The sequence below is a fragment of the Heptranchias perlo genome, chromosome 4, assembly GCF_035084215.1.
Source record: "Heptranchias perlo isolate sHepPer1 chromosome 4, sHepPer1.hap1, whole genome shotgun sequence".
Taxonomy (NCBI): Eukaryota; Metazoa; Chordata; class Chondrichthyes; order Hexanchiformes; family Hexanchidae; genus Heptranchias; species Heptranchias perlo.
In genome coordinates this window covers 32,121,387-32,145,652 of record NC_090328.1, presented here as the reverse complement: position 1 = coordinate 32,145,652, position 24,266 = coordinate 32,121,387, and the positions used below count along the sequence as shown (strand labels likewise).

The 24,266-nt window shown below is 45.5% G+C and overlaps 1 protein-coding gene across 3 annotated transcripts in view; it reads left to right on the top strand.

Annotated features, from left to right (window-relative positions):
- The window catches only part of arhgef28a (Rho guanine nucleotide exchange factor (GEF) 28a), a 406,494-nt gene that overhangs the window by 135,939 nt on the left and 246,289 nt on the right, over positions 1–24,266 (top strand). For all 3 annotated transcript variants that reach the window (XM_067982722.1, XM_067982721.1, XM_067982720.1), the window contains one exon: positions 24,124–24,197. In XM_067982722.1, coding sequence (XP_067838823.1) covers positions 24,124–24,197 — 74 coding nt within the window. The remainder of the gene's footprint in view (positions 1–24,123; positions 24,198–24,266) is intronic.

The following is a 24,266-nucleotide window of genomic DNA, read 5'->3' as shown; positions in this document are numbered from 1 at the left end:
AGACTGATTCCTGGGATGGCAGGACTGACGTATGAGGAGAGATTGGGTCGACTAGGCCTATATTCACTGAAGTTTAGAAGAATGAGAGATGATCTCATCGAAACATATAAAATTCTAACAGGACTAGACAGACTAGATGCAGGGAAGATGTTCCCGATGGCTGGGGAGTCCAGAACCAGGGGTCACAGTCTCAGGATACAGGGTATGCCATTTAGAACCGAGATAAGGAGAAATTTCTTCACTTAGAGGGTGGTGAACCTGTGGAATTCTCTATCACAGAAGGCAGTGGAGGCCAAGTCATTAGATGTATTCAAGAAGCAGATATATATATTTCTTAATGCTAAAGGGATCAAGGGATATGGGGAAAAAGCGGGAACAGGGAACTGAGTTAGACGATCAGCCATGATCATTTTGAATGGCGGAGCAGGCCCGAAGGGCCGAATGGCCTACTCTTGCTCCTATTTTCTATGTTTCTATGTAACTTTCTATATTCTGCCTGGTTCTCATTTGTGTTATCAACCTGACATCTGTGATACGCCCCTTTTTTCCGTTTCATCTTACTCACTATCTTTTTTGTCATCCAGGAAGCTCCGGCTTTAGTTGCCCTACCTTTCTGCCTTGTGGGAATGTGCCTAGACTGCACCCGAACCATCTCCTCCTTAAAGGCTGCCCACTGTTCAATTACAGTTTTGCCTGCCAATCTTTGTTTCCAGATCTGTTCTCATCCCATTGAAATTGACCCTCCTACAATTGAGTATTTTTACTTTAGAGTGGTCCGTGTCCTTTTCCATAGCTATTCTAAACCTTATGATAACATGATTGCTGCTCCCTAGATGCTCCCCCACTGACACTTGCTCACTTGGCCCACCTCATTCCCTAGATTGGTTTGATGGTTAGTGTGAGTGGGATATTTAACCATCAGAGCATTACAGCCAAGCCTGACCCTGTTCTCATCTAATGTCCAAACACCTTCATTTGCAGCAGGGTTTAGATAGCATTATAGGAGCAAAAATTTTGGGCAAGTTTCCCCTCCCTAACCCTGTGCGCACTGAGGATGATTGCAGAAGTCCTATCATCGCCTTGGCTAAGATCTGTTAACTCTACACACACTGGGGGCTGACACTGGGAACTTTCCTCCTCTCAACTACTTATTGGACCAACTCACTGAGCCATCAGGGAGCTCGTTCACCAGTTTATCTATTTTTAATCTATTTACATTGTTGGAAACATTTTAAGTACAGTGGAGCACAATTTATCCAAGCACCACTTACATAAAATGATCAGTTAACTTCGCTGCCTGAACCTTTCAACATTGCCTACATTTAAGCCTCACTATAACAATCATGACACCAACACACAAGGAAACAAATGGCTCATCTTACAAAATGATAGACTTGTCTGTGTTGACTCACTTAGTTGAATATAGAGCTGGGAAAATGATAATTTCAGATGTAAGTTGTCACTCAGCTAGAGTCAGTTCTGAAGAGCACACACGAGGTCAAACTTTGATGCCTTTCTATGTTTTATACAGCAGCCTAATCAAGATGTCCTGTAGAGGAAAAGGCTGTATCACAACAATGATCTTGTAAACCTAGGTGAAGAGGATTTGAAACTAATATTTGGTGGTTAAAATATTTCAGAAATTATCATGATGTGCCAGTTATCGAATGTATGATGATTCTTGCACATGAGTGGAATACATAAACTGTTCCCCCCCCACCCCCAGTTCATTATAAAGCCAGGGAAAAAATGCTTTTGAACTGTGAACATTAGAAGTCTGTGCAATATATGGGGGGTGATTTTAAACCTCAGGAATGGGTGGGTGGGGGGCGGGTGGGAATTGAAAATAGTTGTTTTTTTGGGTCTCAATCACAAAATTTTTGGACTTTGCATTCCCAGTGGGAAGCCTGTACTTTTACACGCCGACGTTAAACCCAGAAATAAAGCCAGGTTGCGGTCACGACCCAAAAATCAACTATTTTCAACTCCCACCCACCCCCAACCCACCCGTTCTTGGGGTTTTAAATCACCCCCATTGTGTGGATGAACAATGCTCTGTACTTATTGATTCAACAGTGAGTTTGCTCTAGCTGTGAAGTATCATCTGAAAAAAAAACAAACAACAAGCCAAATCAATATTACTTCTCAATAATGCACCAGCACCTTAAGAACAGATAAACTGTCATCTGATGATGCAGACATTGACTATGCGTTTTTTTCCTGTTAGTTTTGTGAGTGTTCTTGAGCTCCTCTGAATACTACAGCTTTATGATGATGTGGAGATGCCGGTGATGGACTGGCGTTGACAATTGTAAACAATTTTACAACACCAAGTTATAGTCCAACGATTTTATTTGAAATTTACAAGCTTTCGGAGGCTTCCTCCTTCCTGATTTACCTGAGAAAGGAGGAAGCCTCCGAAAGCTTGTAAATTTCAAATAAAATCGTTGGACTATAACTTGGTGTTGTAAAATTGTTTACAGCTTTATGATGACATTGACTTTATGTGATAGTGTAAAACAGGTGATAGCGAATCGGCAGCCCGTTTTACATCTCTCCCGATTTTTATTTCCATTGAATTCAAAACTTGTATTATGTCCTGGGTAGGATTTTGGCAATGATAAACTTTCTGGTTCCAGATGTACATTGTCATGGATTCATTGCTGAGTGGATGACCAAGGCCAGTGATAATCATGGAAGTAACTTCCATTGCCAGAAGCCCTTCTGTTCCTGATCACTGTGATGATGTGGAGAACTTAATGAAGTGACATTCAGCATTGTCAGCCATATTGAAGCAAACAACACATTCAACATTCCCTTAGGGATACATTCTAACATGAAGCCAACTCAGTTTCTCTTGGTGAAAAAAGGAGATAATGCCTGAGGGAGTGCTGCACTGTCGGAGGTGCCGTCTTTCGGATGAGACAGTAAACTGAGGCCCCGTGTCTGCCCCCTCAGGTGGACGTAAAAGTTTGTCCTGGCCAATATTTATCCCTCAACCAACATCACTGAAGCAGATTATGTGGTCATTACCTCATTGATGTTTGTGGGACCTTGTGCGCAATTGGCTGCCGGGTTTCCTGTATTACAACAGTGACTACACTTCAAAAAAGTACTTCAGTGGCTGTAAAGCACTTTGGGATGTCTTAAGGTCATGAAAGGTGCTATATAAATGCAAGTCTTTTTTGCAAGTAAATATTTCAGTGCATTGAGATAATAGGTCATTGGAAATGTTTTTCAGTGCCTGATAAACTACAGATTCTTTGCAGCACTTGTTCCATTGCAACGTAAATCACAATACAGTACCTGCACAACTGTAGGTTTCAGTTTCATATTTTAGGAGTTCATGCTTTACATTTATTTCAGTGCACCAATGTAAAGTGAAAAATTACCTGTACATTATGCCTATATAGTACAGTTCCTGTGCAATAGCCTGCATATTGTTATTGTACCTTACACTTACAGTACACTTTGCATTTTGCATATTGCAATTTTATTGAAGCACAGTATTCAGAAATATAATAAATATTTTGAAAAATGCAACTTCTAGTTTCATTACAATGAATCAACTGATTGCAATTTTCAGATGCTTTAATGCAACATGCTATACAATTATGGTATTTTATGTCATTCCTGGTGCAGAATTAATGTTTAATGTAGTGCAAAGTTGGGACTAATATGAGGCCAGCTATCTGAATTAGTCACTTATCCAAACTGATGTTTTCCAAATTCTTAGATTAAACAGCAGTCCAGTATAGTAGGTTACGGCTATTTGGTTACTGTTGTGCTATACTGCTTCAGTGAATCTTAAATATCTACTGACAAAAAAGCCCTGCCGCTCCCTTTCCTGCAGATTTTGTCTTGTGCAAATTCTTGAATTGGATAAACATTCAGTGTGTTTGATTCTAGCTAGCTTTAGATTTTTAGTTGGATTACTTTACTCAGTGTTTGTGTCTGAATCCCATGGTTATGTCAATTCTTTCATTGGCTACAAAAGTTGTAATAAGCATTCAATTGAATAGCGTGTCTGATTCCAGCTAGCTTTAGATTATTAATGGGATTAATTGGCACAATGTTTGTTTCTGAGTCCCATGGTTATGTAACGTTTAATATTTTATGTGGAAGCACTCCATGTGCCTTGTGGATCTCTATACAGAACTTGAGCACTCCCATAAGAGTCTGTGCTTAACTAGTGTATGTACAGAGAGGTCTAGTCATTAGAATTTATCTAAATCATCCATTGTTCACAAAAGCGAAGCGAGTTGAATCTCTACTAGATGCGCTCTGAACCAGTTCGTAAATTGTATTGAAACAACATTGTCTTATATCCTCATCGACGGTATCCATAGCAGCAAGCAGGCTGCCTGCTCACTGCACTCGTTCTGTGTTGTGATGATGTAAGTTGATAGTTCTGTCTTTTTCTAAAGTGAACTGAGTTGCTTTCTGAAGGATTTATTTACAAGCTATTCTTAATGATTCATTGTGTGCTGAAATTCTTTGCCCCTTTTTTTGGAATTTACAGTATTGTGAAACATGCTAATATATTTCCTACATTGTGGCTGTTGTATTTTCTTGTAAAATTATTAATTTCTGCGGGGCTGTGTTTTTTTGTAGCACTGGCAACTCAACAAAGTTATTTATAGAATGGAGCTGCGCAGTATTCACCCCTAACTCCCGGATCTATTTTTCAAACTATGGCCCAAAAAGTCCCGATGAAGTTGGGATCTGGTGAGGCGAAACTATTTATTTAAACTCCTTGAAACCCCAAAGTCATTGGACCAGTGAGAGTTTGCCCATTTTTTTCTCTTTCTTTTTTTAAATAATACATATAGTAAACAGTACTTGCTTTTTATTTTGGCCAGAAAATCATTTGAGTGTACTTTGAGAACCAATCGATTTTATTTTTGGTTTTTTTTATTCATTCACGGGATGTGGGCGTCGCTGGTAAGACCAGCATTTATTGCCCATCCCTAATTGCCCTTGAGAAGGTGGTGGTGAGCCGCTTTCTTGAACGGCTGCAGTCCGTGTGATGAAGGTTCTCCCACAGTGCTGTTAGGTAGGGAGTTCCAGGATTTTGACCCAGCGACGATGAAGGAACAGCGATATATTTCCAAGTCAGGATGGTGTGTGACTTGGAGGGGAACGTGCAGATGGTGTTGTTCCCATGTGCCTGCTGCCCTTATCCTTCTAGGTGGTAGAGGTCGCGGGTTTGGGAGGTGCTGTCGAAGAAGCCTTGGTGAGTTGCTGCAGTGCATCCTGTAGATGGTACACACTGCAGCCACAGTGCGCCGGTGGTGAAGGGAGTGAGTGTTTAGGGTGGTGGATGGGGTACCAATCAAGCGGGCTGCTTTGTCCTGGATGGTGTCGAGCTTCTTGAGTGTCGTTAGAGCTGCACTCATCCAGGCAAGTAGAGAGTATTCCATCACACTCCTGACTTGTGCCTTGTAGATGGTGGAAAGACTTTGGGGAGTCAGGAGGTGGGTCACTCGCCGCAGAATACTCAGCCTCTGACCTGCTCTTGTAGCGACATTATTTATATGGCTGGTCCAGATAAGTTTCTGGTCAATGGTGACCCCCAGGATGTTGATGGTGGGGGATTCGGCGATGGTAATACTGTTGAATGTCAAAGGGAGGTGGTTAGACTCTCGCTTGTTGGAGATGGTCATTGCCTGACACTTGTCTGGCGTGAATGTTACTTGCCACTTTTCAGCCCAAGCCTGCATGTTGTCCAGGTCTTGCTGCATGCGGGCACGGACAGATTCATTATCTGAGGGATTGTGAATGGAACTGAACACTGTGCAATCATCAGCGAACATCCCCATTTCTGACCTTATGATGGAGGGAACGTCATTGATGAAGCAGCTGAAATTGGTTGGGCCAAGGACACTGCCCTGAGGAACTGCTGCAGCAATGTCCTGAGGCTGAGATGACTGGCCTCCAACAACCGTTACCATCTTACTTTGTGCTAGGTCTGACTCCAGCCACTGGAGGGTTTTCCCCCGATTTCCATTGACTTCAATTTTACTCGGGCTCCTTGGTGCCACACTGGGTCAAATGCTGCCTTGATGTCAAGGGCAGTCACTCTCACCTCACCTCTGGAATTCAACTCTTTTGTCCATGTTTGGACCAAGGCTGTAATGAGGTCTGGAGCCGAGTGGTCGTGGCGGAACCCAAACTGAGCATCGGTGAGCAGGTTATTGGTGAGTAAGTGCCACTTGATAACACTGTTGACGACACCGTCCATCACTTTGCTGATGATTGAGAGTAGACTGATGGGGCGGTAATTGGCGGGATTGGATTTGTCCTGCTTTTTGTAGACAGGACATACCTGGGCAATTTTCCACATTGTCGGGTAGATGCCAGTGTTGTAGCTGTACTGGAACATCTAATTCATGTGGGTAAAATCTTAAAATATTTTTACGTGCAACAGCGTGATGAATGTACAGCTTTCTATTTATTCAGACTGGCAATTCATATCATTATGGCGGTGTGTAACAATTAGTGAGTGCAAAGAAAATTAGGAGCTCACCAAAATTCTTAAATTGTATATGCTTTTGAACAAATGCAGTAAACATGAAAAAGCAAAACTTCGGGTCAGAAACTGCAACAGACCCATAATAAATTCAAATCCATTCAGAAAAGCCAGACTGAATCGTTGGCACCTTCCAGTTTCTGGTAATATTACGAAGTGCGTACCATTTTAGTGTATCTGGAGGGCATTATTGTTTAGGGTACCACACTATTGACTTTGGTAGTAAATGCACAGTTTGTCTGTAACCTAGTTAAACAACCCAGGAAAGCTGAAGCTTAACTGCAGTTTATGTTGAATGAGTTGATCTTGGTAGTAGTATGATTGTCTTTCCTAGGGACGGTACCTTGATGTTTTGGGAAAGCATGCGTGCTTCTATGACCCTGAAAGCTATACTGGCATATATCTGCTGGTAGGGCCCTCCAAACCAGAGGCTGATTACCACCTACCGCCCTCCCTTGGCTGATGAATCAGTCCTCCTCCATGTTGAACACCACTCGGAGGAAGCACTGAGGGTAGCAAGGGCACAGAATGTACTCTGGGTGGGGGACCTCCATCACCAAGAGTGGCTCGGTAGCACCACTACTGACTGAGCTGGCCAAGTCCTAAAGGACATAGCTGCAAGACTGGGCCTGCGGCAGGTGGTGAGTGAACCAACACGAGGGAAAAACTTACTTGACCTCGTCCTCCCCAATCTACCTGTCGCAAATGCATCTGTCCATGACAGTATTGGTGGGAGTGACCACCGCACAGTCCTCGTGGAGATGAAGTCCTGTCTTCGCACTGAGGACACCATCCAATGTGTTGTGTGGCACTATCACCGTGCTAAATGGGATAGATTCAGAACAGATCTAGCAGCTCAAAACTGGGCATCCATGAGGTGCTGTGGGCCATCAGCAGCAGCAGAATTGTATTCCAGCACAATCTGTAACCTCGTGGCCTGGCATATTCCTCACTCTACCATTACCAACAAGCCAGGGAATCAACCCTGGTTCAATGAGGAGTGTAGAAGAGCATGCCAGGAACAGCACCAGGCGAACCTAAAAATGAGGAGCCAGCCTGGTGAAGCTACAACTCAGGACTACATGCATGCTAAACAGCGAAAGCAACATGCTATAGACAGGGCTAAGCGATTCCACAACCAATGGATCAGATCAAAGCTCTGCATTCCTGCCACATCCAGTCGTGAATGGTGGTGGACAATTAAACAACTAACGGGAGGAGGAGGCTCTGCAAACATCCTCATCCTCAATGAAGGCGGAGTCCAGCACGTGAGTGCAAAAGACAAGGCTGAAGCGTTTGCAACCATCTTCAGCCAGAAGTGCCGAGTGGATGATCCATCTCGGCCTCCTCCCGATATCCCCACCATCACAGAAGCCAGTGTTCAGCCAATTCGATTCACTCCACGTGATATCAAGAATCGGGGGAGTGCACTGGATACAGCAAAGGCTATGGGCCCCGACAACATCCTGGCTGTAGTGCTGAAGTATTTTGCTCCAGGACATGCTGCGCCTCTAGCCAAGCTGTTCCAGTACAGCTACAACACTGGCATCTACCCGACAATGTGGAAAATTGCCCAGGTATGTCCTGTCCACAAAAAGCAGGACAAATCCAATCCCGCCAATTACCTCCCCATCAGTCTATTCTCAATCATCAGCAAAGTGATGGAAGGTGTCGTCGACAGTGTTATCAAGCGGCACTTACTCACCAATAACCTGCTCACCGATGCTCATTTTGGGTTCCGCCATGACCACTCGGCTCCAGACCTCATTACAGCCTTGGTCCAAACATGGACAAAAGAGTTGAATTCCAGAGGTGAGGTGAGAGTGACTGCCCTTGACATCAAGGCAGCATTTGACCCAGTGTGGCACCAAGGAGCCCTAGTAAAATTGAAGTCAATGGGAATCAGGGGGAAAACTCTCCAGTGGCTGGAGTCATACCCAGCACAAAGGAAGATGGCAGTGGTTGTTGGAGGCCAGTCATCTCAGCCCCAGGACATTGCTGCAGGAGTTCCTCAGGGCAGTGTCCTAGGCCCAACCATCTTCAGCTGCTTCATCAATGACCTTCCCTCCATCATAAGGTCAGAAATGGGGATGTTCGCTGATGATTGCACAGTGTTCAGTTCCATTCGCAACCCCTCAGATAATGAAGCAGCCTGAGCCCGCATGCATGGACAACATGCAGGCTTGGGCTGATAAGTGGCAAGTAACATTCGCGCCAGACAAGTGCCAGGCAATGACCATCTCCAACAAGAGAGAGTCTAACCACCTCCCCTTGACATTCAACGGCATTACCATCGCCGAATCCCCCACCATCAACATCCTGGGGGTCACCTTTGACCAGAAACTTAACTGGACCAGCCATATAAATACTGTGGCTACGAGAGCAGGTCAGAGGCTGGGTATTCTGCGGCGAGTGACTCACCTCCTGACTCCCCAAAGCCTTTCCACCATCTACAAGGTACAAGTCGGGAGTGTGATGGAATACTCTCTACTTGCCTGGATGAGTGCAGCTCCAACAACACTCAAGAAGCTTGACACCATCCAGGACAATGCAGCCCGCTTGATTGGCACCCCATCCACCACCCTAAACATTCACTCCCTTCACCACCAGCGCACAGTAGCTGCAATGTGTACCATCCTCAGGATGCACTGCAGCAACTCACCAAGGCTTCTTCGACAGCACCTCCCAAACCCGTGACCTCTACCACCTAGAAGGACGAGCAGCAGGTACATGGGAACAACACCACCTGCACGTTCCCCTCCAAGTCACACACCAACCTGACTTGGAAATATATCGCCGTTCCTTCATCATCACTGGGTTAAAATTCTGGAACTCCCTTCCTAACAGCACTGTGGGAGAATTCTTCAACACACGGACTGCAGCGGTTCATGAAGGCGGCTCACCACCACCTTCTAAAGGGCAATTAGGGATGGACAATAAATGCCGTTCTCGCCAGCGACACCCACATCCCATGAACGAATAATAAAAAAAAGGAGCCACACTAAAGGCATCCACCATTCCTTGTGGTCGGGGATTGTGAGTCAGGCTAACAACCTATCCATGTAAAACTGTCTTTCGCTATGGAACAACCCAGAAACAAGATTAGCCTGTTACTAACTTGCACATATAGACATCAACTGTGGACAACCACAATCTGCTGGATGTTAGTTAAGATGATACTCCGATGGAGTCAAATATCTTGCTCAGGTCAAGCAGCAGTGGAAGAAGTAGGTTGTCTCGTTTGCCACTAGACACAGAAGTCTCTAACTAACTAGTATGATTTACCTTAGTGCCCTTAAGCTAGGGAAGGAGCCGTAGTTCCTGCTTTTAACTATTATGCAGTGACCTGTGTTGGAAAGTACAGGTGTGGACATTGTGGGGAGCATTTCCTCTGTTTGCTATTTTCAGTGAAATTGTAACTCCTGTTTAATGATTATGCTTACAATTTTGTTACTAATAGAAAACTAGAGGGATGAGAACAGGATCTAAATTAGCTCTGATGACACCCATATTCAAAAGCTCACCAGTACTTCCTCTCTTATGCATATATGAAAATTGGTCACTTGGGCAAAGTACTGAAGCTAGTATCTGTAAATCATGACTTCCAGTAGAGAATCGAGGGGAAAATAAAAATTAGTGCTAATAATTACTTGCCTAACTTTAGTTCAATCTTATTTTTTTTTCAACAGTTTTTTATCATTAAAAACAGGTTGGGTCTATACTCATTGGAGTTTAGAAGAATGAGAGGAGATCTTATTGAAACATACAAGATTCTGAGGGGACTCCTTGATAGGGTAGATGCTGAGAGGATGTTACCCCTCATGGTGGAATCTAAAACTCGGGGGCATAGTCTCAGAATAAGGGGTCACAGGAACATAGGAACAGGAGTAGGCCATTCAGCCCCTCGTGCCTGCTCCGCCATTTGATAAGATCATGGCTGATCTGTGATCTAACTCCATATACCTGTCTTTGGCCCATATCCCTTAATACCTTTGGTTGCCAAAAAGCTATCTATCTCAGATTTAAATTTAGCAATTGAGCTAGTATCAATTGCCGTTTGCGGAAGAGAGTTCCAAACTTCTACCACCCTTTGTGTGTAGAAATGTTTTCTAATCTCACTCCTGAAAGGTCTGGCTCTAATTTTTAGGCTGTGCCCCCTACTCCTAAAATCCCCAACCAGCGGAAATAGTTTCTCTCTATTCACCCTATCTGTTCCCCTTAATATCTTATAAACTTCGATCAGATCACCCCTTAACCTTCGAAACTCTAGAGAATACAGATGGAAGTGAGAAGGAATTTCTTCTCCCAGAGGGTCGTGAATCTTTGGAATTCTTTACCCCAGAAAGCTGTGGAGGCTGAGTGATTGAATACATTCAAGGCTGAGTTAGACAAATTTAAAAAAATTTTTTTTTTTATTCGTTCATGGGATGTGGGCGTCGCTGGCAAGGCCGGCATTTATTGTCCATCCCTAATTGCCCTTGAGAAGGTGGTGGTGAGCCGCCTTCTTGAACCGCTGCAGTCCAAAGGGCAAAAGGGTAACTAGGGAGAGAGTAGGGCCTCTTAAGGATCAACAAGGTCATCTATGTGCGGAACCACAAGAGATGGGTGAGATCCTGAATGAATATTTCACATCGGTATTTACGGTTGAGAAAGGCATGGATGTTAGGGAACTTGGGGAAATAAATAGTGATGTCTTGAGGAGTGTACATATTACAGAGAGGGAGGTGCTGGAAGTCTTAACGCGCATCAAGGTAGATAAATCTCCGGGACCTGATGAAATGTATCCCAGGACGTTATGGGAGGTTAGGGAGGAAATTGCGGGTCCCCTAGCAGAGATATTTGAATCATCCACCGCTACAGGTGAGGTGCCTGAAGATTGGAGGGTAGCAAATGTTGTGCCTTTGTTTAAGAAGGGCGGCAGGGAAAAGCCTGGGAACTACAGACCAGTGAGCCTGACATCTGTAGTGGGTAAGTTGTTAGAGGGTATTCTGAGGGACAGGATCTACAGGCATTTGGAGAGGCAGGGACTGATTAGGAACAGTCAGCATGGTTTTGTGAGAGGAAAATCATGTCTCACGAATTTGATTGAGTTTTTTGAAGGGGTAACCAAGAAGATAGATGAGGGCTGTGCAGTAGACGTGGTCTACATGGACTTCAGCAAAGCATTTGACAAGGTACCGCATGGTAGGTTGTTACATAAGGTTAAATCTCATGGGATCCAAGGTGAGGTAGCCAATTGGATACAAAATTGGCTTGACGACAGAAGACAGAGGGTGGTTGTAGAGGGTTGTTTTTCAAACTGGATGCCTGTGTCCAGCGGTGTGCCTCAGGGATCGGTGCTGGATCCGCTGTTATTTGTTATTTATATTAATGATTTGGATGAGAATTTAGGAGGCATGGTTAGAACATAAGAACATAAGAACATAAGAAATTGGAGCAGGAGTAGGCCAATCGGCCCCTCGAGCCTGCTCCGCCATTCAATAAGATCATGGCTGATCTGATCCCAACCACAAATCTAAAGAACACAAGAAGTCGGAGCAGGACCCGGCCACATAGCCCCTGGGCCCTCTCCGCCACCCACAGGGCATTGACCGATCCGAACTCAGCTTCATGTCCAATTTCCTGCCCGCTCCTCATAACCCCTAATTCCCTTTACTTCTAGGAAACTGTCTATTTCTGTTTTAAATTTATCTAATGATGTAGCTTCCACAGCTTCCTGGGGCAGCAAATTCCACAGACCTACCACCCTCTGAGTGAAGAAGTTTCTCCTCATCTCAGTTTTGAAAGAGCAGCCCCTTATTCTAAGATTATGCCCCCTAGTTCTAGTTTCACCCATCTTTGGGAACATCCTTACTGCATCCACCCGATCAAGACCCTTCACAATCTTATATGTTTCAATAAGATCGCCTCTCATTCTTCTGAACTCCAATGAGTAGAGTCCCAATCTACTCAACCTCTCCTCATATGTCCGCCCCCTCATCCCCGGGATTAACCGAGTGAACCTTCTTTGTACTGCCTCGAGAGCAAGTATGTCTTTTCTTAAGTATGGAGACCAAAACTGTATGCAGTATTCCAGGTGCGGTCTCACCAATACCTTATATAACTGCAGCAATACCTCCTTGTTTTTATATTCTATCCCCCTAGCAATAAAAGCCAACATTCCGTTGGCTTTCTTGATCACCTGCTGCACCTGCATACCAACCTTTTGATTTTCTTGCACTAGGACCCCCAGATCCCTTTGTACTGCAGTACTTTCCAGTCTCTCGCCATTAAGAAAATAACTTGCTCTCTGATTTTTCCTGCCAAAGTGCATAACCTCACATTTTCCAATATTATATTGCATCTGCCAAATCTCCGCCCACTCACCCAGCCTGTCTATATCCCCTTGCAGATTTTTTATGTCCTCCTCACTCTCTACTTTCCCTCCCATCTTTGTATCATCGGCAAATTTTGATATGTTGCACTCGGTCCCCTCCTCCAAATCGTTAATATAGATTGTAAAGAGTTGGGGACCCAGCACCGACCCCTGTGGAACACCACTGGTTACTGGTTGCCAGTCCGAAAATGAACCATTTATCCCAACTCTCTGCTTCCTGTTCGATAACCAATCCTCCACCCATGCCAGAATATTACCCCCAATCCCGTGATTTTTTATCTTAAGTAATAATCTTTTATGTGGCACCTTGTCGAATGCCTTCTGGAAGTCTAAATACACTATGTCCACTGGTTCCCCTTTATCCACCCTATACATTATATCCTCGAAGAACTCAAGCAAATTTGTCAGACATGACTTCCCCTTCATAAAGCCATGCTGACTTTGTCCTATTAAATTATGCTTATCTAAATGTTCCGTTACTGTCTCCTTAATAATAGACTCCAAAATTTTACCCACCACAGATGTTAAGCTAACTGGCCTATAATTTCCAGCCTTCTGCCTACTACCCTTTTTAAATAACGGTGTTACATTAGCAGTTTTCCAATCTGCCGGGACCTCTCCTGAGTCCAGGGAATTTTGGAAAACTATCACCAAAGCATCCACAATCCCTACTGCCACTTCCCTCAAGACCCTAGGATGGAAGCCATCAGGTCCAGGGGATTTATCCGCCTTGAGTCCCATTATTTTACTGAGTACCATCTCCTGAGTGATTTTAATCGTATTTAGCTCCTCCCCCCCGAGAGTCCCCTGTTTGTCCAGTGTTGGGATATTCTTAGTGTCCTCTACTGTAAAGACTGAAACAAAATATTTGTTCAGCATTTTTGCCATCTCCATGTTTCCCACCATTAATTTCCCGGTCTCATCCTCTAAGGGACCTATATTTGCCTTAGCCACCCTTTTTCTTTTTATATAACTATAGAAACTCTTGCTATCTGTTTTTATATTTTTTGCTAATTTATTTTCATAATCTAACTTCCCTTTCTTAATCAATCCTTTAGTTACTTTTTGCTGTCTTTTGAAGACTTCCCAATCTTCTATCCTCCCACTAAGTTTGGCTACCTTATATGTCCTTGTTTTTAGTCGGATACTATCCTTGATTTCTTTACTTAGCCACGGATGGCTGTCATTTCTTTTACACCCTTTTTTCCTCAGTGGAATATATTTATTTTGAAAGTTGTAAAATAACTACCTAAATGAACACCACTGCTCATGTACCGTCTTACCCTTTAATCTATTTTCCCAGTCCACTTTAATCAATTCCGCTCTCATACCATCATAGTCTCCTTTATTCAAGCTCAGTACGCTTGTTTGAGAATCAACCTTCTCACCCTCTAATTGGATATGGAATTCAACCATGTTGTGGTCGCTCGTTCCAAGGGGATCCTTAACTAGGACATTATTAATTAATCCTGACTCATTACACAGGACCAGGTCCAAGGTTGCCTGCCCCCTTGTAGGATCAGTTACATACTGCTCAAGAAATCCATCCCTGATGCACTCAATGAACTCGTCCTCAAGGCTGCTCTGCCCAATTTGATTTGTCCAGTTAATATGATAATTAAAATCCCCCATAATTATGGCTGTTCCCTTATTACATGCCCCGACTATCTCCTGATTTATACTTCTTCCAGCAGAGTTGCAACTATTAGGAGGCCTATATACTACGCCCACTAATGTTTTTTTTCCCTTATTATTCCTTATCTCCACCCAAACTGTTTCATTATCTTGATGCTTTGTCCCAATATCATTTCTCTGTATTACAGTGATTCCTTCCTTTATTAACATAGCCACCCCACCTCCCCTTCCTTCCTGCCTGTCCTTCCTGATTGTTAAATACCCTGGCATATTTAATTCCCAGTCGTTGTCACCCTGCAGCCATGTTTCTGTAATGGCCACAAGATCATACCCATACGTAGTTATTTGTGCCGTTAACTCGTCCATTTTATTACGAATGCTACGTGCATTCAGATAAAGAACTTTCAAATCTGTTTTGTGACGCTTAGTTCCTGCTTTTTCCTTTTTTAACACTTTACCTATTACTCCATACCTTCTGTCCCTTCCTGTTACGCTTTCCTCTCTCTCCCTGCTCAGGTTCCCAACCCCCTGCCACTTTAGTTTAAACCCTCCCCAACAGCACTAGCAAACACTCCTCCTAGGACAGCAGTCCCGGCCCTGCCCAGGTGCAGACCATCCGGTTTGTACTGGTCCCACCTCCCCCAGAACCGTTTCCAGTGTCCCAGGAATTTGAATCCCTCCCCCTTGCACCATTCCTCTAGCCACGTATTCATTTGAAATATCCTCCTATTTCTACTCTGACTAGCACGTGGCACTGGCAGCAATCCTGAGATTACTACCTTTGAGGTCCTATTTTTTAATTTACCTCCTAACTCCCTATATTCTGCTTTTAGGACCTCATCCCCTTTTTTACCTATATCGTTGGTGCCTATGTGCACCACGACAGCTGGCTGTTCGCCCTCCCCCTCCAAAATGTTCTGTAGCCGCTCCGAGACATCCTTGATCCTTGCACCAGGGAGGCAACACACCATCCTGGAGTCTCGGTTGCGGCCGCAGAAACGCCTGTCTATTCCCCTTACAATTGAGTCCCCTATCACTATAGCTCTGCCACTCTTTTTCCTCCCAGCCTGTGCAGCAGAGCTACCCGTGGTGCCAGGAAGTTGGCTGCTGCTGCCTTCCCCTGATAAGTCATCCCCCCCAACAGCATCCAAAGTGGCATACCTGTTTGAGAGGGGGATGGCCACAGGGGACCCCTGCACTGCCTGCCTGCATCTCTTACTCTTCCTGGTGGTCACCCATTCACTTCCTGCCTGTATACCCTTTACCTGCGGTGTGACCAACTCGCTAAACGTGCTATCCACGAGTTTCTCTGCATCGCGAATGCTCCACAGTGAGTCCACCCGCAGCTCCAGCTCCGAGATACGATCGGTCAGTAGCTGCAGGTGGACACACTTCCCGCACACATGGTCGGCAGGGACACTGGTAGTGTCCATGACTTCCCACATCTTGCAGGAGGAGCATATCACGGGTGCGAGGTCTGCTGCCATGACTTGCCTTAGCTTAGTTACCCCTTTTAAATTACGTTGAAATTAGAAAATGTTAACTATACTAGGGACCTAGGTTCACTAAAAAAAAACACTATCTGCTATAAAACCTGCAGATCTTCCCTTTCTTATTACTTTACTTACAGTAAAATGGTAGAAATACTCACCTGAACCTACTCACCAATCAGCTGCCTCCCCTGTGCCGCGTCACTTTCTGACTGGTGACGTCACCCCGAACTCTGCCGCTGGTCTCAGAGTCTCGCTCTCAGAGTAAGCTCTGGTCTCGCTCTCTCCGCGCTGTTTATATCCCCGCTCTGGTCTCGCTCTCTCCCGCCGCTCACCGACTGGACTCTCGCTCTCTCCGCGCTGTTTATATCCCCGCTCTGGTCTCGCTCTCTCCCGCCGCTCACCGACTGGACTCTCGCTCTCTCCGCGCTGTTTATATCCCCGCTCTGGTCTCGCTCTCTCCCGCCGCTCACCGACTGAACTCTCGCTCTCTCCGCGCTGTTTATATCCCCGCTCTGGTCTCGCTCTCTCCCGCCGCTCACCGACTGGACTCTCGCTCTCTCCGCGCTGTTTATATCTCCGCTCTGGTCTCGCTCTCTCCCGCCGCTCACCGACTGGACTCTCGCTCTCTCCGCGCTGTTTTTATCCCCGCTCTGGTCTCGCTCTTTACCGCCGCTCACCGACTGGACTCTCGCTCTCTCCGCGCTGTTTTTATCCCCGCTCTGGTCTCGCTCTTTACCGCCGCTCACCGACTGAACTCTCGCTCTCTCCGCGCTGTTTTTATCCCCGCTCTGGTCTCGCTCTCTCCCGCCGCTCACCGCTCTCAGTAAGTTTGTAAGTTTGCAGATGACACCAAGATTGGTGGCATTGTGGACAGTGAAGAAGGTTATCTAGGATTGCAACGGGATCTTGATAAATTGGGCCAGTGGGCCGATGAATGGCAGATGGAGTTTAATTTAGATAAATGTGAGGTGATGCATTTTGGTCGATCGAATCGGGCCAGGACCTACTCCGTTAATGGTAGGGCGTTGGGGAGAGTTATAGAACAAAGAGATCTGGGAGTACAGATTCATAGCTCCTTGAAAGTGGAGTCACAGGTGGATAGGGTGGTGAAGAAGGCATTCAGCATGCTTGGTTTCATTGGTCAGAACATTGAATGCAGGAGTTGGGATGTCTTGTTGAAGTTGTACAGGGCATTGGTGAGGCCACACTTGGAGTACTGTGTACAGTTCTGGTCACCCTATTATAGAAAGGATATTATTAAACTAGAAAGAGTGCAGAAAAGATTTACTAGGATGCTACCGGGACTTGATGGTTTGACTTACAGGGAGAGGTTAGACAGACTGGGACTTTTTTCCCTGGAGAGCAGGAGGTTAAGGGGTGATCTTATCGAAGTCTATAAAATAATGAGGGGCATAGATAAGGTAGATAGTCAAAATCTTTTCCCAAAGGTAGGGGAGTCTATAACGAGGGGGCATAGATTTAAGGTGAGAGGGGAGAGATACAAAAGGGTCCAGAGGGGCAATTTTTTCACTCAAAGGGTGGTGAGTGTCTGGAACGAGCTGCCAGAGGCAGTAGTAGAGGCGGGTACAATTTTGTCTTTTAAAAAGCATTTGGACAGTTACATGGGTAAGATGGGTATAGAGGGATATGGGCCAAGTGCAGGCAATTGGGACTAGCTGAGTGGTATAAACTGGGCGACATGGACATGTTGGGCCGAAGGGCCTGTTTCCATGTTGTAACTTCTATGATTCTATGATTCTAGTCCGTGTGGTGACGGTTCTCCCACAGTGCTGTTAGGAAGGGAGTTCCAGGATTTTGACCCAGCGACAATGAAGGAACGGCGATATATTTCCAAGTCGGGATGGTGTGTGACTTGGAGGGGAACGTGCAGGTGGTGTTGTTCCCATGCGCCTGCTGCCCTTGTCCTTCTAGGTGGTGGAGGTCGCGGGTTTGGGAGGTGCTGTCGAAGAAGCCTTGGCGAGTTGCTGCAGTGCATCCTGTGGATGGTGCACACTGCAGCCACAGTGCGCCGGTGGTGAAGGGAGTGAATGTTTAGGGTGGTGGATGGGGTGCCAATCAAGCGGGCTGCTTTATCTTGGATGGTGTCGAGCTTCTTGAGTGTTGTTGGAGCTGCACTCATCCAGGCAAGTGGAAAGTATTCCATCACACTCCTGACTTGTGCCTTGTAGATGGTGGAAAGGCTTTGGGGAGTCAGGAGGTGAGTCACTCGCCGCAGAATACCCAGCCTCTGACCTGCTCTCGTAGCCACGGTATTTATATGGCTGGTCCAGTTAAGTTTCTGGTCAATGGTGACCCCTAGGATGTTGATGGTGGGGGATTCGGCGATGGTAATGCCGTTGAATGTCAAGGGGAGGTGGTTAGACTCTCTCTTGTTGGAGATTGTCATTGCCTGGCACTTATCTGGCGCGAATGTTACTTGCCACTTATCAGCCCAAGCCTGGATGTTGTCCAGGTCTTGCTGCATGCGGGCTCGGACTGCTTCATTATCTGAGAGGTTGCGAATGGAACTGAACACTGTGCAGTCATCAGCGAACATCCCCATTTCTGACCTTATGATGGAGGGAAGGTCATTGATGAAGCAGCTGAAGATGGTTGGGCCTAGGACACTGCCCTGAGGAACTCCTGCAGCAATGCCCTGGGGCTGAGATGCTTGGCCTCCAACAACCACTACCATCTTCCTTTGTGCTAGGTATGACTCCAGCCACTGGAGAGTTTTCCCCCTGATTCCCATTGACTTCAATTTTACCAGGGCTCCTTGGTGCCACACTCGGTCAAATGCTGCCTTGATGTCAAGGGCAGTCACTCTCACCTCACCTCTGGAATTCAGCTCTTTTGTCCATGTTTGGACCAAGGCTGTAATGAGGTAGGGAGCCGAGTGGTCCTGGCGGAACCGAAACTGAGCATCGGTGAGCAGGTTATTGGTGAGTAAGTGCTGCTTGACAGCACTGTCGACGACACCTTCCATCACTTTGCTGATGATTGAGAGTAGACTGATGGGGCGGTAATTGGCCGGATTTGATCAGCAAGGGAGTCAAAGGATATGGGGAAAGGGCGGGAAAGTGGAGTTGAGGTAAAAATCAGATCAGCCATGATCTCACTAAATGGCGGAGCAGGATCGAGGGGCCGAATGGCCTACTCCTGCTCCTATCTCTGATGGTCTTATGGTCTTATTATGAATATTTGGTCTTGTAGTATGCAGATTGTTTGGTCATTCACGGCACAGAGTCATTTATCATACTTCTTTGTGATTATATGCTAGCTCCACAAAACCATGACAAATCTATTTTAGTAAAATTGTATCCAAATTTAAATAAATATAAATTGCATAGGTGCAAACACTGAGGAGAGATGTTTGCCCTTTTCCATTTTGATTGGCATTTATTATGTCACCTCTCTTCCCTGTTCCAAAACCTGGAATTGCCACAGATATTCCCCTGACCCCAACTCCTGTGTCTCTGATAGAAATAATAATTGTACACGCAACACGCGTGGCTGCAACCCTCTTCCCTCCTGAATGAATTTACAACTTTTTTTTTTCATTTGACACTTTTTGTGCTTTGTAAGTGATCAATTTGACACATTAAAATTTAAATATTTAAGAATCTCCATATTACAAAAAAGATATAGAAGCACTGGAGAAAGTGCAAAAAAGATTTACAAGGGTGATACCAGAACTGATCGAGAACAACTATCAGGAAAGAGAAGACTGAGAGGCGACCTGATAGAGGTCTTTAAAATTATGAAAGGGTTCGATAGGGTAGATGTGGAGAAGAGGTTTCCACTTGTGGGGAGTCCAAAACTAGGGGCCATAACTACTCAAGATAGTTATTAATAAAGCAAATAAGAAATTCAGGAGAAACTTCTTTACTCAGAGAGTGGTGAGAATCTGGAACTTGCTATCTCATGGAATGGTTGAGGCGAATAGCATAGGTGTATTTAAGGGGAAACTAGATAAGTACATGAGGGAGAAAGAAATAGAAGCCGAGATTGATAGGGTGAGATGATGTAAGGTGGGAGGAGGCTCGTGTAGACCATAATCATCAGCATAGACCTGTTGGGCTGAATGGCCTGTTTCTATGCTGTAAAATTCTATATAATTCTATGTGATTCTAAGAAAAGGTTAAATAATGAGATTAATTAAAAGCAAAATACTGCAGATGCTGGAAATCTGAAATAAAAACAGAAAATGCTGGGGAAGCTCAGAAGTCAGGCAGCATCTGTGGAGAAAGAAACAGACTTAACATTTCATAAGAACATAAGAAATAGGAGCAGGAGTGGGCCAATCGGCCCCTCGAGCCTGCTCCGTCAGTCAATAAGATCATGGCTGATCTGATCCTAACCTCAAATGTAAATTCATGTCCAATTTCCTGCCCGCTCCCCGTAACCCCTAATTCCCTTTACTTCTAGGAAATTGTCTATTTCTGTTTTAAATTTATTTAATGGTGTAGCTTCCACAGCTTCCTGGGGCAGCAAATTCCACAGACCTACTACCCTCTGAGTGAAGAAGTTTCTCCTCATCTCAGTTTTGAAAGAGCAGCCCCTTATTCTAAGATTATGCCCCCTACAGTCAGAACTGGAAGATGTTAAAGAGTTAAAGTTTTTGAGCAAGTACAGAGCCAGGGAAAGGGCGGGGGAGGGGAGGAAAGAACAAAAGGGAAGGTCTGTGATAGGGTAGAGGGCACGAGTGATTAAGAACATAAGAGCATAAGATATAGGAGCAGGAGTAGGCCATACGGCCTCTCGAGCCTGCCCCGCCATTCAATCAGATCATGGCTGCATTTTGACCTCAACTCCACTTTCCTGCCCGATCCCCATATCCCTTGATTCCCCTCGAGTCCAAAAATCCATCTATCTCAGCCTTGAATATATTCAATGACTCAGCATCCACAGCCCTCTGGGGTCGAGAATTGTCATTCCTTGACATTAAATGACAAAAGGGATGATGGTGCAAGGCAAGGAAAGTGGTAATGGGACAGGTTAAGAAACAAAAGATTGATCAGGAGTAGCTGTAAATGGCAGCAGCGGAACCATTACCAGCACTAGCTGACCGAGAAAATGGGAGCAGTGATTATGATCTGAAGTTATTGAAATCAGTGTTGAGTCCGGAAGGTTGTAAAGTGCCTAAACCAAAGATGTGGTGCTGTTCCTCGAGCTTACGTTGAGCTTCATTGGAACAGTGTAAGAGGCTGAGGACAGAGAGGTGAGAGTAGGAGTGGGAAGTGGAATTAAAATGGCAAGCGACCGACAGGTTAGGGTCATGCTTGCGGACAGAGTGGAGGTGTTCAGCAAAGCGACCAGCAAAGCGTTTGGTATCCCCAATGTAGAGGAGACTGCATTGTGTGCAGCGGATACAGTCTACTAAATTGAAAGAAGTACAAGTAAACTGATGTTTCACCTGACAGGAGTGTTTGGGGCCCTGGACAGTGGGAAGGGAGGAGGTGAAGGGGCAGGTGTTGCATCTCCTGCGCTTGCACGGTAAGGTGCCATGGGGAGGAGAGCGGGTGTTGGGGGTGATGGAAGAGTGGACTAGGGTGTCACGGAGGGAGCGGTCCCTTCGGAATGCTGAAAGGGGAGGGGAAGATATGTTTGGTGATGGGATCATGCTGGAAGTGATGGAAATGGCGGAGGATGGTATGTTGAATGTGGAGGCTGGTGGGGTGGAAGGTGAGGGCAAGGGGGACCCTATCATAGTTCTGGGAGGGAAGGGAAGGGGTGAGGGCAGGTGCCGGAAATAGGACAGACACGGTCAAGGGCCCTGTCAACTACAGTGGAGGGGAATCCTTGGTTGAGGAAAAAAGAAGACATATCGGAGGCACTGGTACGGAAGATGATATCGTCAGAACAGATGTGATGGAAACGGAAAAACTGGGAGAAGGGAATAGAGTCCTTACAGGAAGCGGGGTGGGAGGAAGTGTAATCAAGGTAGCTGTGGGAGTCGGTGGGCTTATAATAGATATTGGTTGACAGCCTATCCCCAGAAATGGAGATAGAGAAGTCGAGGAAGGGAAGGGAAGAGTTGGAGATGGGCCTGTGAAGGCGAGGGAAGGGTGGAAATTGGAAGCAAAGAGGTGAGGGAGGGGACCTGAGTACGACTGGAACAAGGAATGTTCCACGTATCGCACAAAAAGGCAGGCATAGCTGGGACCCATACGGGTTCCCATAGCGACACCTTTTATTTTGGAGGAAGTGAGTGGAGTCAAAGGAGAAGTTGTTCAACGTAAGATCAACTTCAGCCAGGCGGAGAAGTGTGATGGTGGATGGGGACTGGTTGGACCTCCATTCAAGGAAGAAGAGGAGGGCCCGCAGCCCGTCCTGCTGGGGGATGGAGGTGTAGAGGAACTGGATGTCCACGGTGAAAATGAGATGGTTAGAGCTGGGGAACTGGAAACTGCTAAAATGGCGGAGGGCGTCGGAAGAGTTGCAGATGTAGCTTGGAAGAGACTGGAAAAGGGGAGAAAAAATAGAGTCAAAATAAGAGGAAATAAGTTCTGTGGGACAAGAGCAGACTGAAACGATGGGTCTCCCAGGGCAGTCCTGTTTGTGGATCTTGGGAAGGAGGTAGAAGCGAGCTGTGCGGGGTTGGAGGCTGTGGAGGGAAGATCTCCAGAGGAGATGAGGTCAGTGACTGTCTGGGAAACTATGGCCTGATGTTTGGCGGTGGGATCATGGTCCAGAGGGAGGTAGGAGGAGGTGTCGGAGAGTTGGCATTCAGCCTCCTCAAGGCAGAGGTCTCTTCGCCACACAACAACAGCGCCGCCCTTGTCAGCAGGTTTAATGACAACATAAGGGTTGGACCTGAGAGAACAAAGTGCTGCGAGTTCAGAGGCAGGTAGATTAGAGTGAGTGAGGGGAGTAGAGAAATTGAGACGGCCGATATCACGCTGGCAGTTCGCAATGAAAAGATCAAGAGAAGGTAAGAGGCCAGAGGGAGGGGTCCAGGTGGAATGAGAATTCTGAATTCCTCTACATTGGGGTGACCAAACGCAGACTGGGTGATGGTTTTGCTGAAAACCTCTGCTCTGTCCGCAAGCGTGACCTTGACCTGCCGGTCGTTTGCCATTTTAATTCCCCTTCCCACTCCTACCCTGACCTCTCTGTCCTCTGCCTCTTACACTGTTCTAATGAAGCTCAATGTAAGCTGGAGGAACAGTACCTCACCTTTTGGTTTAGGCACTTTACAAACTTCCATTGATTTCAAGAACTTCAGATCATAACCACCGCTCCCATTTTTTCGGTCAGCTAGTGCTGGTAATGGTTCTGCTGCTGCCATTTACAGCTACTCCTGATCAATCTTTTGTTTCTTAACCTGTTCCATTACCACCTTCCTTGTCTTTTCATCCCTTTTGTCATTTAATCACTCGTGCCCTCTACCCTATCACAGACCTTCCCTTTTGTTCTTTCCTCCCTCCTCCCTTTCCCTGGTTCTGTACTTGCTCAAAAACTTTAACTCTTTTAACATCTTCCAGTTCTGATGAAAGGTCTTCGACCTGAAATGTTAACTCTCTTTCTTTCTCCACAGATGCTGCCTGACTTGCTGAGCTTCTCCAGCATTTTCTGTTCTTATTTTATATTATATAAGAGATTAATTAACTTGCTCTGGAATATGGTAGTCATGATGTGGAGATGCCGGTGATGGACTGGGGTTGACAATTGTAAACAATTTTACAACACCAAGTTATAGTCCAGCAATTTTATTTTAAATTCACAAGCTTTCGGAGGCTACCTCCTTCCTCAGGTGAACGATGTGGGTTCACCTGAGGAAGGAGGTAGCCTCCGAAAGCTTGTGAATTTAAAATAAAATTGCTGGACTATAACTTGGTGTTGGAATATGGTACTGAAAGGTTAGTGATGTGAGCGCAGGATATTTAATTACACAGGATGCAACTGGGTTGTGATTTACGTGAAGGACAGATTTATAACATTATTGTATTGGCTGTTCTGCAAAAAAAATTGGAAAATGTAACAGGACTTGTACCTGCAATGGTACCACCTCACTTCTGAAAGGTTACGACTAAACATTTCATTGTCAGCCTGAAAGAGTTATCACAGTTTTCTTTTTCACCCAGGAACTTGTTCAGAAACATTTACCAGTGGAACTGGCCTACCATCAGGAAACACAGACAAGAAGGCCTGTGTTGAGGTAATGGATTCCTTAACTCTCTATCCATCTAATTAGATTTGACTACTGCAACTCATTTCTCTGAGCTGT